Source organism: Nyctereutes procyonoides, unplaced genomic scaffold, assembly GCF_905146905.1.
Source record: "Nyctereutes procyonoides isolate TBG_1078 unplaced genomic scaffold, NYPRO_anot_genome, whole genome shotgun sequence".
Classification (NCBI taxonomy): domain Eukaryota; kingdom Metazoa; phylum Chordata; class Mammalia; order Carnivora; family Canidae; genus Nyctereutes; species Nyctereutes procyonoides.
The window spans coordinates 9,805,971-9,821,846 of NW_026575037.1; the positions used below are offsets into that span (position 1 = coordinate 9,805,971).

General features: G+C 39.7%; 1 protein-coding gene across 2 annotated transcripts in view; it reads right to left on the minus strand.

The window, feature by feature from the left end:
• The window catches only part of TSEN15 (tRNA splicing endonuclease subunit 15), a 31,348-nt gene extending 22,158 nt beyond the window's left edge, over nt 1–9,190 (minus strand). Inside the window, exons 1-4 of one of the 2 annotated variants that reach the window (XM_055319111.1) lie at nt 9,022–9,190; nt 6,335–6,416; nt 5,923–6,058; nt 890–971 (exon numbers count right to left, since the gene is read on the minus strand). In XM_055319111.1, the coding sequence (XP_055175086.1) occupies nt 908–971; nt 5,923–6,058; nt 6,335–6,416; nt 9,022–9,153 (414 nt within the window). In that variant the 5' untranslated portion in view covers nt 9,154–9,190 and the 3' untranslated portion in view covers nt 890–907. The remainder of the gene's footprint in view (nt 1–889; nt 972–5,922; nt 6,059–6,334; nt 6,417–9,021) is intronic. The other variant, XM_055319110.1, reaches the window with a different exon arrangement.
• Nucleotides 9,191–15,876: the final 6,686 nt, after the last annotated feature.

Below are 15,876 nucleotides of genomic sequence, written 5' to 3' on the forward strand. Positions count from 1 at the left end.
TCCTACAAAGTTACAGTAATCAAGACAGTGTGACACTGACAAAAAAGACATACAAGATCAGGGCAGCCTGGGTGGCTCAGGGTTTAGTGCCGCCTTCAGCTCAGGGTGTGATCCTGGAGACCCGGGATCGAGTCCCACATCGGGCTCCCTGCATGAAGCCTGCTTCTCCCTCTGCCTGTGTCTCTGCCTCTCTCTCTCTCTCTCTCTCTCTCTCTCTGTCTTTCATGAATAAATAAATAAAATTAAAAAAGAAAAGACATACAGATCAGGAGTACAGACTACAGCGTCCAGAAACAGACATATACACATGGTCAGCTAATTTTCAACAGAGGTGTCATAGAAATTTACTTATGCTGGAACAATTGGACATGTATTTGCCAAAAAAAAAAAAATGAAAGAAGAGAAGAGAAAGAATCTTGACCCTCTTAGCTCACACTACATAGATTTCCACTCAAATTGCTAAAAGTAAAAACTAGAATTGTAAAACTTTGAAAAGAAAGTATAGGAGAAAATTTTATGACAGTGGGGTAAAACACATTTTTTACATGGAACACAAAAACCCCAAACTGTAAAAGAAAAAAAAATGCTAAATTGAATATCAAAATTTAAACCTTCTGCTCTTCCAATGATTATTAAGACAAGTCATAGACTGAAGGAAAAATATTTTCAAAAGAATATGTGATAAAGGAATATCTCAAACACATAAAGAACTTTTAACAATTTATTAAAAACACAACACAATCTTTAAAATATAAACAAGATTTGAACTGACCAAAGAAGAGGTAGAGGTGGCAAATATGTACATGAGAAGATGCTCAACATCATTAGTCATCAGGGAAATACAAATTTAAAGCCACAATGAGATACTTACTTAATTGAATCTACTTACTTAATTGAATGACTGAAATTAAATAAACTGATCATCCAAAATGTTGCTGCAGTTGTGGAACAACTGGAACTTGTATACTTCGCTGGTGGGTACAGAAAATAGCAATAGTAGCTTTGGAAAATAGTTTGGCAGTTTCTTATGAAGTTAAAAATATGTTTATCATATGAACTAGTTAGTAATTCAGTGCCTAAATATTAACTCAGGAGAACTGAAGGCATACATCTACACAAAGATCTGTATGAGGTTTATAGTGCTTTCATCCATAAAAGCCAAAAACCAGAAACAATCCAAAAACTAGTGATGGTTAAATAAACTGTGGCACATCCATACAATGGAATACTACTCAGCAATAAAAACAGGCACACTACTGATATATGCAACAACACAGCAGAATCTCCATGGCATGATGCTAAGGGACGGAAGCATGACACAAAGGCTCATAATTCTATTGATAGGACACTCTGGAAAAGACAAAACTACAGGAATTGATGACTGAGGAGCACGAGGGAAGTTTGGGGGGAACTGTGTATTGGTTACATGACTATATACATTTATTAAAAACTCACATGTCTGTCTCCCTAAAATGAGTGTTTTTACTGTATAAATTTTACTTCAATAAGCCTAACTTAAAAAAAAAAAAGACACAGGGTTCCTGGGTGGCTCAGTCCATTAAGTGCATGTCTTCTGCTCAGGTCATGATCCCAGAGTCCTAGGATCAAGCCCTACATTGGCTCCCTGCTTAGTAGGGAGTCTGCTTCTCCCTCTCCTTCTGCTCCTCTCCCCTGCTTCTGCTTTCTCTAATAAATAAAATCTTTTTTTAAAAAAGGCACAAATAAACTACAGAGAAACACAAGGAAATTATTTTTATAAAAAGTATGAATAATAGTTACTTTGGTGGGAAAGAGAGGGTTATGCTTGGAATAGAGCACATAGAAGGGGTTTGGGGATGGCTGGAGAAGGTCTACTTCGTGACTTGATCAGGTGGTTACATGGATTCAACATGTTTCCATATAACTCAATCTATACATTTTTATTGGGTGGTTTTCTGTATCTGGTTTTATTTTACAATAACAGATTTAAGACAATAAACAACATGTTGGTGAGGATGTGGTGAAAAGGGAACCCCTGTACCGTATTGGTGGGAATGTAAATTGGTGCAGTTAGTATGGAAGACAGTATGAAGCTTCCTCAAAAAATTAAAAATAGAAATACCATAGGACTCAGTAATTCTACTACTGGGTATTTACCCAAAGAAAATGAAAACACTAATTCAAAAAGATATTTGCGCCCTATGTCTACTGCAGCATTATTTATAATAGCCAAGATAGGTAGACAGCCCAAGTGTCCATCAATAGATGAATGGATAAAGATGTAAGTGGTGTGTGTGTGTATAATATATATATATATGGTATATATATACATATATATATGGTGGAACATTATTCAGTCATAAAAAAGAATGAAATCTTGGTATTCATAACAATATTGGTGAACCTAGCGTGCTAGGTTTTCAGCGTGCTAACTGAAATAAGCCAGAAAAAGATAAATGCCGTATGATTTCACTTAAATGTGGAATCTAAAAAATAAAACAAACATAAACCCAGAAATAGACTTATAAATAGAGAACAAGCTGGTGGTTGCCAGAGAGACAGAGGTGGAGGAATGGGTGAAATAGGTGAAAGGGATTAAGAGGTACAAAACTTCCAGTAATAAATAAATCATAGAATATGAAAAGTACAACATAGAGAGTTGACAACATTGACAGTTATAGTCAATAACATTATAACAACTTTGGTGACACATGGTAACTACACTTATTGTGGTGAACATTTTTTAATGTATACAACTATTGAATCACTATGTTGTGCCCCGGAAATTTACATAATACTGTATGTAAACTATACTTCAATAAGAAAAAAACTTTTATTTTTTTATTTTTTTAAAGATTTTATTTGTTTATGATAGACAGAGAGAGAGAGAGAGAGAGAGAGAGAGGCAGAGACACAGGCAGAGGGAGAGGCAGGCTCCATGCCGGGAGCCTGACATGGGACTCGATCCCGGGGCTCCAGGATCGCGCCCTGGGCCAAAGGCAGGCGCTAAACCACTGAGCCACCCAGGGATCCCCAAGAAAAAACTTTTAAAATGCTAATGAAAATAGAAACAGAACTCTTAACAGCTATCAGACTTTGTTGTCTACTATGAGGCCTTGGTGCAACTCACTTAATCCTGCATTATCTTTTGGAAACAGTATAGTATAAATGAAAATACATTTTTAATCTCAGCTTTTTATATGTGAAATTAGATAAAAGAAGTACCCTATAAACCATTCAGAACTTTAGAGCTGATGAAATGAGAATACACTTAGGAATGTACTTTGAAATATTATAACATTGTAACAAAGGCAAAATACTCTTACAACCATATGAAATAATCTACAGTATCACTCCTCTGCCTTAAGCCTTTCAGTGGCACCATCCACATAGCAGTAATTTTTGGTATTTTTTGTGGAAATCCAGGGCTCAACAGACATACTTTAGGTACAAGGAATTGTGTATACTGTACAGATTGTGCTTTGCACAAGAATACTTGGTACAAGTGGGTCTGAAATCCAGCTTATGCTACTTGCCAAGCCTTCAACCCTGGTGAAGAGACTTTGTTTCTTTCCTTCCTTCTTTTCCTTTTTTTTTTTTTTTTTTTTTTTTGGTAAAATTTTATTATTTATTTGAGAGAGAAAGAGAAAGAGAGACAGAGAGAGAGAGAAGCAAGTTCCCCACTGAGCAGGAAGCCTGATGCAGGGCTTGATCGCAGGATCCCAGGATCATGACCTGAGCCAAAGGCAGATGTTTAACTGACTGTGTCACCCAGGTGCCCCGGTATGTCTCTTTCTAATTCACTCAAAGGTACCCTTTGAGCTAGCTGTAGCCCTGTTCAAAGATTCCCCCGTAAGCTAATACCTTCTGTCACACAATAGCAACGTAAAATGTCTGAAAAGCTTCTGCATCGTTAAGACGAACCACAAATAAGCGCATTTAAATTTCTATGTCCTTGATTACAAGCAGATTTGAGTCATTTGAGTTCCTTTTCTGTGAATTGCCTGTTTCTGTCCATGTTTTTTTGTTGGGTTGTTTTTCCTTGAGTCACAGAAGTTATTTATATACTATGAATTAATTATTGTCAGTTATAAGTCAATAAATCCCTTCTTCTACTCTATGAAAACTTATTGTGATACTATAAACGCATAACCTTTAAGACAGCAATTTAGTAATAACCAGTAGAGAGGAAGGTGCAAATGCTTTAAGTCCCAGACATTCCAAGTCTAGACTTCCACCTTAGAGAAACTCTCATACATAAGAATAAAGATATACATATAAGACTATTCACTATAGTATAATTTTTAATAGCAAAACATTGAAATCAGTGAAGGCTTCATGATCTAGGTAATCTTTCCCACCTCATTTCCCATCCTCCCCTATTTTCCCAAGAGTTCTATTTACTCATATGTTCATTAGCTGCCTCACCCAACATTATAAAGCACCTGCTCTGAACTAGACACCATGCTACAGGCAGGCAATCATGCTTAACTACTTGGTAGTCGTCCTGCTAAAACATGGTCTCTTACTAACTTCAGGAGGTTTTTCCTGTCCTTCCTCTGCTACAGTCTTCTATAAAGTACTTACTGGTACTCCATTATCCTTTTATTCAATTACCTAACAATAAAATAAGTAGAGGCAGTCCCAAATTACACAGTTAATTAGGTCTCAGAACAAAGGAGAATTCTCTTTTTATTAGATCCATTCAATAATTACCAAAAAATGAAATAAAATTTATTTTCCAAGTCAACATTTAGTGCTAAGAACACTACTTTGAAGAGGATGCCTTAAATACCATGTGATCTCATTTATATGTGGAATCTTAAAAAAAAAATTCATAGATACAGAAAACATATTGGTGGTTGTCAGAGGCAGGGGCTGGAGAATGGGCAAAATGGGTTAAAGGAGTCAAAAGGCACAAACTTCCAGTTATAAAGTAAATAACATATGGGGATATAATGTACGGCACGGCAACTAGTTTGTAACACTGCATATTTGAAAGTGACTAAGAGAGTAGACCTTTAAAGTTCTCATCACAAGAAAAATTCTGTAACTTTGTATGGTGACAAATCTTCACTAGACTTCTTGTGATGATCATTTCATATTATACACAAATACCGAATCATTATATTATACACCTGAAACGTAGTATGTCATACGTCACTTATACCTAAAAAGGTAGTTGTCTTTATCAACACAGTATCTCCAGCACAGAGATCACTGACCCATAATAGTCACTCAATAAATGTTTGGTTAAGTAAAGACTAAAAAGCCTCAGCAATATTATCTGACAAATAGTGCAAGTGAGAGAGAGTGTCCAAGGCAGAAGCCACAGTCTTTGGTTAATGTTATCTCAGAAGTAACATCCCATCATTTTTGCCGAATTTTATTTGTTAAAAGCAAGTCAGCAAGTATAGACCACACTCAAGGAAGAGGAGTAGAGGCCTACTATTAGTTTTGTTTTGCAGGGTTGCTTTGGAGAACGTGTCATGAAATAAAGATATGTTTAATCCAATTCTGTGTAGCTAAGAGTTTTTAAAAAGATACCATGAACTGCATGACATTTTCTTTGATTTCAAGTTGCATGTTAAGCACACTCTTCATCAACATCTATAGCAAATATAATTTGTATCAATTATTATGGTACATCTTAAAATATCTGTGTTTCAAGTGTAATGGTCTTGCCTCCTTATGAGAATGAAAACATTGTTTCCTTTAGGATAGTATTTCTATTATATATATCCCTTCTCTGAAAAAGTACTGACAATATAGTGAGTACTAATTACTTGTGAAATGCTCATATTGAACTACTTCCTCAAATAACCAAGAGTAAAGCTATGATCCCTGTACCCTACATTCCTTTAAAAATATATTACTACCTCAAATTTAATGGTTCCTAGTAGAAAGGAACTAACCTGTTAAAGACCAAAATCACCTGCCCACCTGTTATGGCTGAGGGAAGCACTGATGGATGTAGGCACCACAGTCTGTAATCCTTCTCCTTCTATCTCAGTACCGACAAGGCAGATGAGCTGAAGATCTGGTAATCCAACACAATTTACTTCATGCCAACTTTTACCTGAAAGGGCATCATTGAATGGATAATGTTTATCAAAGATAAAAGATAAAATTCTAAATTTCTACCTAATATTCCACTGAACAAACATCACCCATAATGTTATCTTGTCTTTACTCTTCCAGTATTTTGTTATCCAATAAAATTCCCAATGTAAATGAATGATTAAGTTACAAAACTGACAAAATTAATAGCAAATGCATAAATGCCATATCCCAACCCAACTCCCCATTCCCCCACCATAGCCCCAATAGCAAAACAATAAAACAAATAACTTACTCTCCATGAGGTCCAGGTAAACCAAGAATGCTATATAAACTTGGCTGGCATCTCCTATATCTAATTCCATCATTTCTAAATACTGGAAATCAAAAGGTAATTGTCAGAGAAGAATCTCTTAATATTTTCTTTCACTCAATCAACAACGATTCACTAAATATATATATATATATATATATATATATATATATATATATATATATATTAGAAGACTCTCTTCTAGGTATAATGGGAGTTAGAAGGCCTGATCTCTGTCTCTAAAAAACTTGTGCTTTTTTTTTTTTTTAAAGATTTTATTTATTTACTCATGAGAGACACAGAGAGAGACAGAGAGAGAGGCAGACACAGGCAGAGGGAGAAGCAGGCTCCATGCAGGGAGCCCAACATGGGACTCGATCCTGGGACTCCAGGATCATGCCCTGGGCCTAAGGCAGGCACTAAACCGCTGAGCCACCCAGGGATCCCCCCAAACTTGTGACTGTTAAGGTAAGCACATGCACACTTCACAACTGTTGGGCAATTAACAACTCATGATGGTTAAGTGATTAAAAACCAGTGTGTGAAATAAAAAACAAAAACAAAAAAACATGACATAAGAAATCAGAGGAGCTCTACTGGGATAGCTTGGTTGGTGAATGTTTCATGGCAGAAGTGGACACAGATTGGGCCCTGAAGGGCAGATATGATTTGAGTGAATAGAGAAGACAGGGTAACGGTGTGGGAGTAGAGGTGGGTGTAGGCCACACATACTCAGGGCCTAGAGAGTAGTCTATCTGCCAGGAGCACAGACACTTCTTAACAGGGTTTCTGTGGCAGCACATTAGTGAGAGCCACCATTTCCGTGTTCTCTGTTTGCCTTTGAAGAAAGTCAGCTAAAATATCCCTCCTGGCTTCTGTCTGATTTGTGCTTGGGTCAGCACTGGAGAACATTCTTTAGTGGACTCCCACTGCAAGGGAAGCCTGAGGTTTCCCAGCTATCCAGCGACTCAGTGGGTAAGCAGGCCTAATGCAGAGGTGAGGCATCAGCAGACCTGCATGGGTGCAGACCTGCAGTCATCCTCTCTAGCTTCATTGTAAGTATGTACAGGTGCAGGAGAACAGGGGTATCGCTAGTTGTCCTCCTCACATCTCAAATATGTTTGAAAATAACACTGAAAAGGTAACTGGAGACCAGGTTACAAGGTCCTGACACCCAAGCTAAAAGCCTGAATTTTACCCGTAAAGAAACACTGAGGATTTCTAAGCATAATAGAATGAAATTAATGTTGCATACTATATACACTATTTCTTACATATATTACATAGAGCTTAGTACGTCAAGTGCTTTACAAATATTAACTGATTTAATCCTGTAACAACCCTCTCTGGTAAGAACTGTTATTATCCCCATTTTACAAATGAGAAAACTGAGGAACAATGCGATTTTAAAAATCCCCACCCCCTCCCCCCCCAAAAAAAAAAATCACAAAGCTAGTGACCTAACAGGGTTTCCAACTCAAGCAGTGTATTCAAAGTCTGGGGCAGAACTACTGGGTTCATGCTTCTTAAACGTGTTACGGTTCTTCTTTTTTATGGCACCGAAAAACGTATCCATGTTTGTTTTTTTTTTTCACCTTGATGGGGGGAATAAGGGGTTAGAGGAGGAGAATAAAATCAAGAAGGAGAACTTGAAAAGGGATTGACTCTTTTCAGACTTACACCTTCGGAAGTTTCCTTTTGACTTTTTTTTTTAAGATTTTATTTATTTATTCATGATAGACATGGAGAGAGAGCGAGAGAGGCAGAGACACAGGCAGAGGGAGAAGCAGGCTCCATGCAGGGAGCCCGACGCGGGACTCGATCCTGGGTCTCTAGGATCACGCCCTGGGCTGAAGGGGGCGCTAAACCGCTGAGCCACCCGGGCTGCCCTTCTTGACTTGTTTTTAGATAATGGTCTATGAACTACTGCTTGCTCCCCAGCAGAAGACCCCCATCCCATCGTACTCAAGTAACCCGACCAGTCCGAGATTTCCCACAAAAGCCCCACCTCCATTCACTGGCCCGTTACTGGTCCAGGGCAGCAAGCGGCCAAGCAGAAGCGAGCAAGGATCTATCTCCTTTGCTCCTTTACAGAATAAAACAAAACAAAACAAAACAAACAAACAAACAAAACAAACAGTCAAACCAAGCCAGACCCCACACCCGTAATGCAGAGCAGCCCCGCTTTGGGGAAGAACCCATTGCAACGTCACAGGGATGAGAGCGCCTCAGCGCGCCCGGGGCTCCGGGCGAAGTGCGCACGCGCCGGCGCCCACGCCTCGGCCCGCGTGACCTGCGCACGGCCCCACGGCGCTTCTGCTGCGGGCGCGGTGCCTGCTGGGTTCCCGCGAGGACTGAAGGAGGCCGTCCCCGGGGGCGCCCCGCGCGGCAGAACGCAGACAGGTGGAGGCGCGCGAGGGAGCGCTGCCTCGGGACGCGGCGGCCGGACGTCCCGCTCGGGAAAGGCTTGGCTCGGGCGGGGTACGCGGCTGCCCCAACGAACCGTCCGGCTCGTTTAAACAAACGTGACACCGCCGGCGGCTGGCGGACCGCGCGCGCGTCCCGGGCCCTGAGGTTCGCGCGCAAACCGCGGGGAGGAGGCGACCCTCCCCCCGCCTCCCGCCCCCCCCACCCCCGGGAAGGCGCCCCGCTCCTCCCGCGCCTCTGACCTTTGGGTGGGTGCCCATCCAGGCGTCCTCGGGGGCCCAGGAGGGGGCGCCGCCGCCGCCGCCGCCGCCGCCGCCGCCCGGGCCCAGCCCGCTGCAGCCGGGGGTGGGCTCCGAGCCGCCGCGCTCCTCCATGCCGGGCCGGGCCGCGCGCCGCTGGTGCACCACGCCCCGCGCCCGGCCGGCAGCAGGGGCGCGCGCGTCTGCGTTCCGCCCTCCCCCCGGCGCGCGGAGGGTGCAAAGACTCGGAGCAGAGAGAGAGGAGCTCCTGCCTCTGGCGATCGCAGCGGGAGCCCGGGCGGACGGCGCGCTGCAGCTCCGCGGGGCGTGTGCTCAAGCCTGGGCAGGTGCCAGGGGCAGAGAAAGTTCAGGGGGGCCCCCAGCCCAGGAGCCCTTCATCCTCTCTCCATCCGTGCTGTTTGCAGCCCTGTGGGGGCAAGTGGGAAGTGCCGTAGCATTGGCTGCAGGGCTCCAGTTGCTGGTGACCCCGAGAGCCTCTCTCAGGTGTGCGGTCGTGGAAGTTTTCAGGTGTGGAAGTCGATGAGGTCTCTAGAGGGGAGTGGAAAGACGAAAGCCCAGACTGCCTAGAACCAGGTTTTTAGGCCCGACCTGCCTTTGAGGATTAGAGGAGGGAGAGAAAACACACGACTCGTTGAAGGAGAGCGCAGAACTTTAGGATGCAGACCGTCGTGAGCATGTGACCTGGAAGCCAGGGACGAACAGTTGCAGATACGCAGAGGAGGACACGGTAAGCATTAATGCAATAGAATCCGGAACCTCTCCAACTTCCCATTCATAAAATCCCAGGTATGATTCAAAGTTCCTGACATATGGGCAGCCCGGGTGGCTCAGCAGTTTAGCGCCGCCTGCAGCCCAGGGTGTGATCCTGGAGACCCGGGATCGAGTCCCACGTCAATGCTCTCTGCATGGAGCCTGCTTCTCCCTCTGCCTGTGTCTCTGCCTCTTTCTCTCTCTCTCTGTGTCTCTCATGAATAAATAAATAAAATCTAAAAAAAAAAAATCCCTGACATATGAAAGTCATGAAACTGGGTCACATTTTTTTTTCGTCTGCCTCTGAGATGAATCACATGTTGAAACTGACGGATAAAGCTTTTAAACTGTTACAACTCTCTTCAATAACGTAAAACAAAACGTGTTTTCAGTAAACGAAAATCTCAGAGGAGACCAAAATCTCCTAAGAGAGAAAAGAAGAGAGAGCCAAATGGAAAGTCTGAAAATGAAAATTTCAGAAATAAAAAAAAACTTCACTGGGTGGACTTAACGGCCATCTGGAAATTAACAGAGGAAAAATTAAAGTGAACTTGAAGGTCATCATTCAAGAAATCATCCAAGATAAATAACAAACAAAAATCATGTTAAAAAATGAACAGAACCCAAGACCTGCTGCATGACATCAAACAATCCAGCATATAATGTAAATGGAATACCCGTAGGAGAAAAGAAAGACAATGAGGCAGAACAAAAAAAATGGAGAGATTAAAAATTGCCCCAAATTTGATGGAAGAAATTTGCAGGTACAGAATGCTACATGAATAACAAAATAAACATGGTGAAGGCCACACTGAAGTCAACCTGCTAAAAGCCACATGAAAAGCTTGAAATGCATCAGAGAGAGAGAGGGAGAGGAAGCGTGGGAGGGAGAAAGAAGAAAAGAAAAAAAAGAAAGGAGTGCCTTCCGTACAGGGAAAAGTAGTGCATCTATTCCTGGTGTGAGGGAAAACCATACGTGAAGACTGGTAAATTGTCCCAGAATGTATTTCATTTGAATGAAGCTATTAAACTTTATTTCTACAAAGCAGCTGCTCACCCCCCACCAAAGAAGCAAATGACACTGAAATTAGTATGCTCCCTGAAGCATTGAACAGTGACACCAATTCAAGTAATTAGAAGAAAATAAATCTCTCTGACTCCTAAAGATCCCAAACAGTTCTAATGATGGTAGTTATAGAAGCATTAACAACATTTTCTTCCCAATATAAGTAAAGGGGAGATTTTATAAATCAGTAAGGAGATCCAGTGGAATTAGGTACCATGTGAACAAGGCTGGCATATCTTCAGAGGAAGATGTTCAGCTTAAGTTTAAGAAAAAAAGAGGGCCAAGGAATCCAAAAGGATGCAGAAAGAACCATAGACTGGAAAAGCGGCCAGAAATGTAAGATGCAAACCATCATGAGCATGTGACCCGGAAGCCAAGGCTGAAGAGTTGCATATAGGCAGAGAAGGACATGATAAGCATTTACACAATAAAATCCAGAACCTCTTCAAATTATCATTCACTAAATCCAAGATATGATTCAAAATTCCTGACATATGAAAGTCATGAAAATGGGTCACATTTTTTTCCTCCTGACTCTGAGATGAATCACATGTTGAAACTGACAGATAAATCTTTTAATCTATTATAATTCTCCTCAACAAAGTAAAACAAAACAGGGCAGCCCTGGTGGCGCAGCGGTTTAGCGCCGCCTACAGCCCGGGGTGTGATCCTGGAGACCCGGGATCAGGTCCCATGTCAGGCTCCCTGCATGGAGCCTGCTTCTCCCTCTGCCTGTGTCTCTGCCTCTTCTCTCTCTCTCTCTGTGTGTCTCTATGAATAAATAAATAAGTAAAAAAATCTTTAAAAAATTATAAGAATGCTTTAAAAAAAAAGTAAAACAAAACATGTTTTCAGGAAATGAAAATCTCAGGAGACAAATAAAAATCTCCATAAGGGAAAGAGAAAAAAGAGCCAAATGGAAATTCTGAAAATTAAAATTTCAGAAATAAAAAACTTCACTGGGGGATTTAAGAAAAAAATGGAAATTACAGAAGACTTTTAATGTCATCATCGAGTACAAAGAATTGAAGACTGGAATGGGTTGTATCTTGGCTTCCATGTTAAAAAATGAAAATGTAAATAATTCTTGGTGGTATGGAATAGCTAAGACAGAAAACAAAGGATTTTGAGAAAACTTAAAGTATAGAATCAAAATGAGTTACTGTGGCCATCTAGAATGAAATCCACCAGAGAACTGGTTAGAGTTTCAGCTTCTCACAGACTGAAGAATTTCTCCTTTTATAAATGCTCCAATAGTAGTTCACTATTAAGTGAAATTAAGTGGTTAGAAGAAAAGCTAGGGAAGTAACAACAAAAACAATTCTCCTTGAGTAGAGTGGATGTAATCAAATTCAATGTAATCTGGCACTTGCTCTACTGATTTCCCATTTTGATATCCAAGCCAGACCATTTTATTCCTACAAAAAAAAAAAAATCTTCTCCTACTTCTTCTTGCATGACACAGTCATACAAATATGGACAGAAATGATGTGTCCAGGCAGAGACATTTTAATTCAACTAGAGTCTGAAGAGAAAAAATAAACTTTGAATTCTGATGTGAGTTTTTAGTGTTTAAAAAGAAAAAGGCTTTTTACACAGTATTATTAGGACAATGATTTCAAGCTGAGAAATGGAGGCTAGCATTCTATATCAGCTTTTAATACACTGGTTGAAAGAATGCTCATACATATTTTGTTCCTTCTTTTATACATAAAGCATACAATTTCCCATTCTTTGTATTTCAAGAATTTGTGAAGTGTTTATACCTTTAGTAAAACATTCAGAATGTTATATTTTGCCATTCATGTGAATGAGCATATATGAGAGACCTCTATTATATAGAAAAGAATGTAAAGTGATCCAAAATATTATCTCCAATTTCTCATAAATTTAAGAGTACAATCTAAACCCCTCACTTACAAAATCAAGATGTAGTACATTTATTTTTTAAATACTGCTTCCATTTGGAACAAAAACTACAACAAATATAAGGTATGAAGGATAAAGAGGAGCAACACTTTAGAGATTATAAATGTTATTGAAAATTGTTAGAGAAGACCTAAATATATGGACAGACATAGTATGCTTCTGGAGAGATTCAGTTTTGTACATGTGGTAGTTTTCCCCAAATTGATCTATAAATTCTAGCAACTCTAGTCACAGTGCCAATGGGGATTTCCCTAATATCTGATAAGCAGATTCTGAAATGTAGGCATAAAAAAACCAATAATAACTAAGACCCTTCTGATGAACAAGCAGAGGGCATTTATTATAAAGGTCTATAATTAAGAGTATGTCACATCGATGCAGATACATGATAGATAAACAAACCAATGGAACCAAATACAGAGTCTTACAAATATGGACAGAAATGATGTTGTAGATGTGGAGAGGAGTTGAAGCAATTATATATATATATTAAGAATATACATTCACACACACGTAAATTGGATTCCTAATTGCGCTATAAACAAAATCAGTTTCAGGTGACCTAAAGGCTTAAAGTTAAATCCAAATAAGTAAAGATTCTAGGAGAAAAATGTAAAAGAATTTTTATGACCCCAAGATAGAAAAGGATTTCCTAAGTAAAACACAAAATTACCATCAATATGAAAAAAAGTTTGCTATGTTTGACAACATTTCAATTAAGAATTTCTGATACAAAGATGGTGTGTTAAAAAATCCATAGACTTGGAGAAGGCATCTGTGACACATAATTGGAAGAAAGAATTCATATCCAGAATATATAAAGAACTCCTAAAAATCAATTAAGAAATGAAAAAAAAAAAAAGAAATGAAACACTCTATAGGGAAAAAATGTGAATAAATAAGAAAAGGACATAAATGGCTAACAAACATTAATTGGTACTCAACCACCTTGGTAGAAGGAGAAAATCTAAATTGACACAAGAAGGTACCATAAAATATCTGAGTTTAGTAACAAAAGCCAAGAGTTGGCGGTGGTGACTTTGTTGTTGTCGTCTTCGTCGTCGTCTTCTTCTTCTTCTTCTTCTTCTTCTTCTTCTTCTTTTCTTTTCTTTTTTTTAAAGATTTTATATGCTTATTTGACAGAGGGAGAGAGAGAGCACAAGCAGGGTAGTGGCAGGCAGAGGGAGAAAGAGGCTGCCTGTTCAGCTATGGAGCTCTGTCCCAGGACCCTGGTATCATGACCTGTGCTGAAGGCGGAGGCTTAGCCAACTGAGCCACCCAGGCACTCCTAGAGTAGTGTATTTCAAATAGAAGGCTATGATCCTTAGAGATTTTGAAATAAATTGAGTGACTGGAGTCCAGTTTTTTTAAATGAATTCTTTAAAATAGAAGAGAAAGTATCAGTGAGCATTGCATATGGTAGGAATAACTGTTACTAAGTGTTGCTTTATGAACATTTTGTTTCAGTTATATATTTGTACTATACCATGGTATCACTTGCATTTCTCACTGAAGGTTATAGTAAAAAAAATTATCTTCTCTGGACCAGGAGACATGTACAAGAATATTTATGGGAGTATTGGTTGGAATAGAAAATATTCCAACTCAAATAACTCAAATATCTTTGAACAATAGAATAGACACATCCATCATTATATAATCGTATAGCTTATTATTAAGTGAAAATAATGAACAATAACTTCAACAACTCGGATTAAGCTTAAAAAACCCTAATGTACAGTCAAAAATATTATTTACAGAATAATATAAAATATGATTTGATTTACATAAAATTCAAATACAAGTTGTACATAGATGTTCACAGAAGCATTATGATAGCCCCAAAGTAGAAACAACACAAATGTTCATTATTTGATGAATGTATAAATAAAATGTAGTTTACCCATGCAATGGAATATCATTCAGCAACAAAAAGGAATGAAGTACTGATATGCATGTTACAACATGGAAAGGCTTTGGAAACATAATGCTAAGGGATAGAAGATAGTCACAAAAGACCACATATTGTATAATTCCATTTATATGAAATATCTAGAATAGGCATATTTATAGAGACAGAATAGATTAGCTGTTCCCTAGGGCTAGGGTTAGATGTTCCTAGGAAATGGGGATGGACTGTTAAAAAAATATGAGATTTCCTTTTGCGGTGATGAAAATGTTCACAAATTGATTATGGTGATGTTGCATAACTCAGTAAATTACACTAAAAGCCATTGGATTGCATACTTTAAGTTGGTAAATTGTATGGTATGTGGAAAAAAATTTCAAAGCTAGGCAATACTAAAACACATTAAGGAGGTATATTAGCCAGGGTTATCCAGAGGAACAGAACCTATAGGATGTGTGTGTGCATGGACAGACACACACACACACACACACACAGACATACACGCACACCGAGAGAGAGAGAGAGAGAGAGAGAGAGAGAGAGAGAGAGAGAGAGCTTGATATTCTTGACACTAAGGAGCTCATGTAATTGTGGGGACTGGCAAATCCATAATTTGTAGGGCAGGCTGGCAGGCTTGATACCCAGAGAGTAGTTGATGCTGAGTTCAAAGGCAGCCTGGAGGCTGAAATTCTTTCCTTTTTAGGTGACCTCAGTCTTTTCTCTTAAGGACTTCAACTGATTGAATGAGGGCCACTACATTATGAAAGGTAATCTGTTTTACTCAAAGTTTACTGATTTAATTGATCTTTAAAAAAATTTTTTTAGGGCAGTCTGGGTGGCTCAGTGGTTTAGCGCTGTCTTCAGCCCAGGGCGTGATCCTGGGGACCCGGAGTCCCACATTGGGCTCCTTGCATGGAGCCTGTTTCTCCCTCTGCCTCTGTCTCTGCCTCTCTCTCCTGTGTCTCTTATGAATAAATAAATAAAATCTTTAACTTTTTAAAGATTTTATTTATTTATTTGGGAGATTTATTTATTTTGTGAGAGCACGAGCAAGAGGAGGGGCAGAGGGAGAAGGAGAAACAGACTTGCTGATCAGGGAGTCCGATGTGGCGCTGGATCCCAGGACCCTGAGATCAAGACCCAAGTGAAAGGCAGATACTTAAAGGAGTGAGCCACCCTGCTG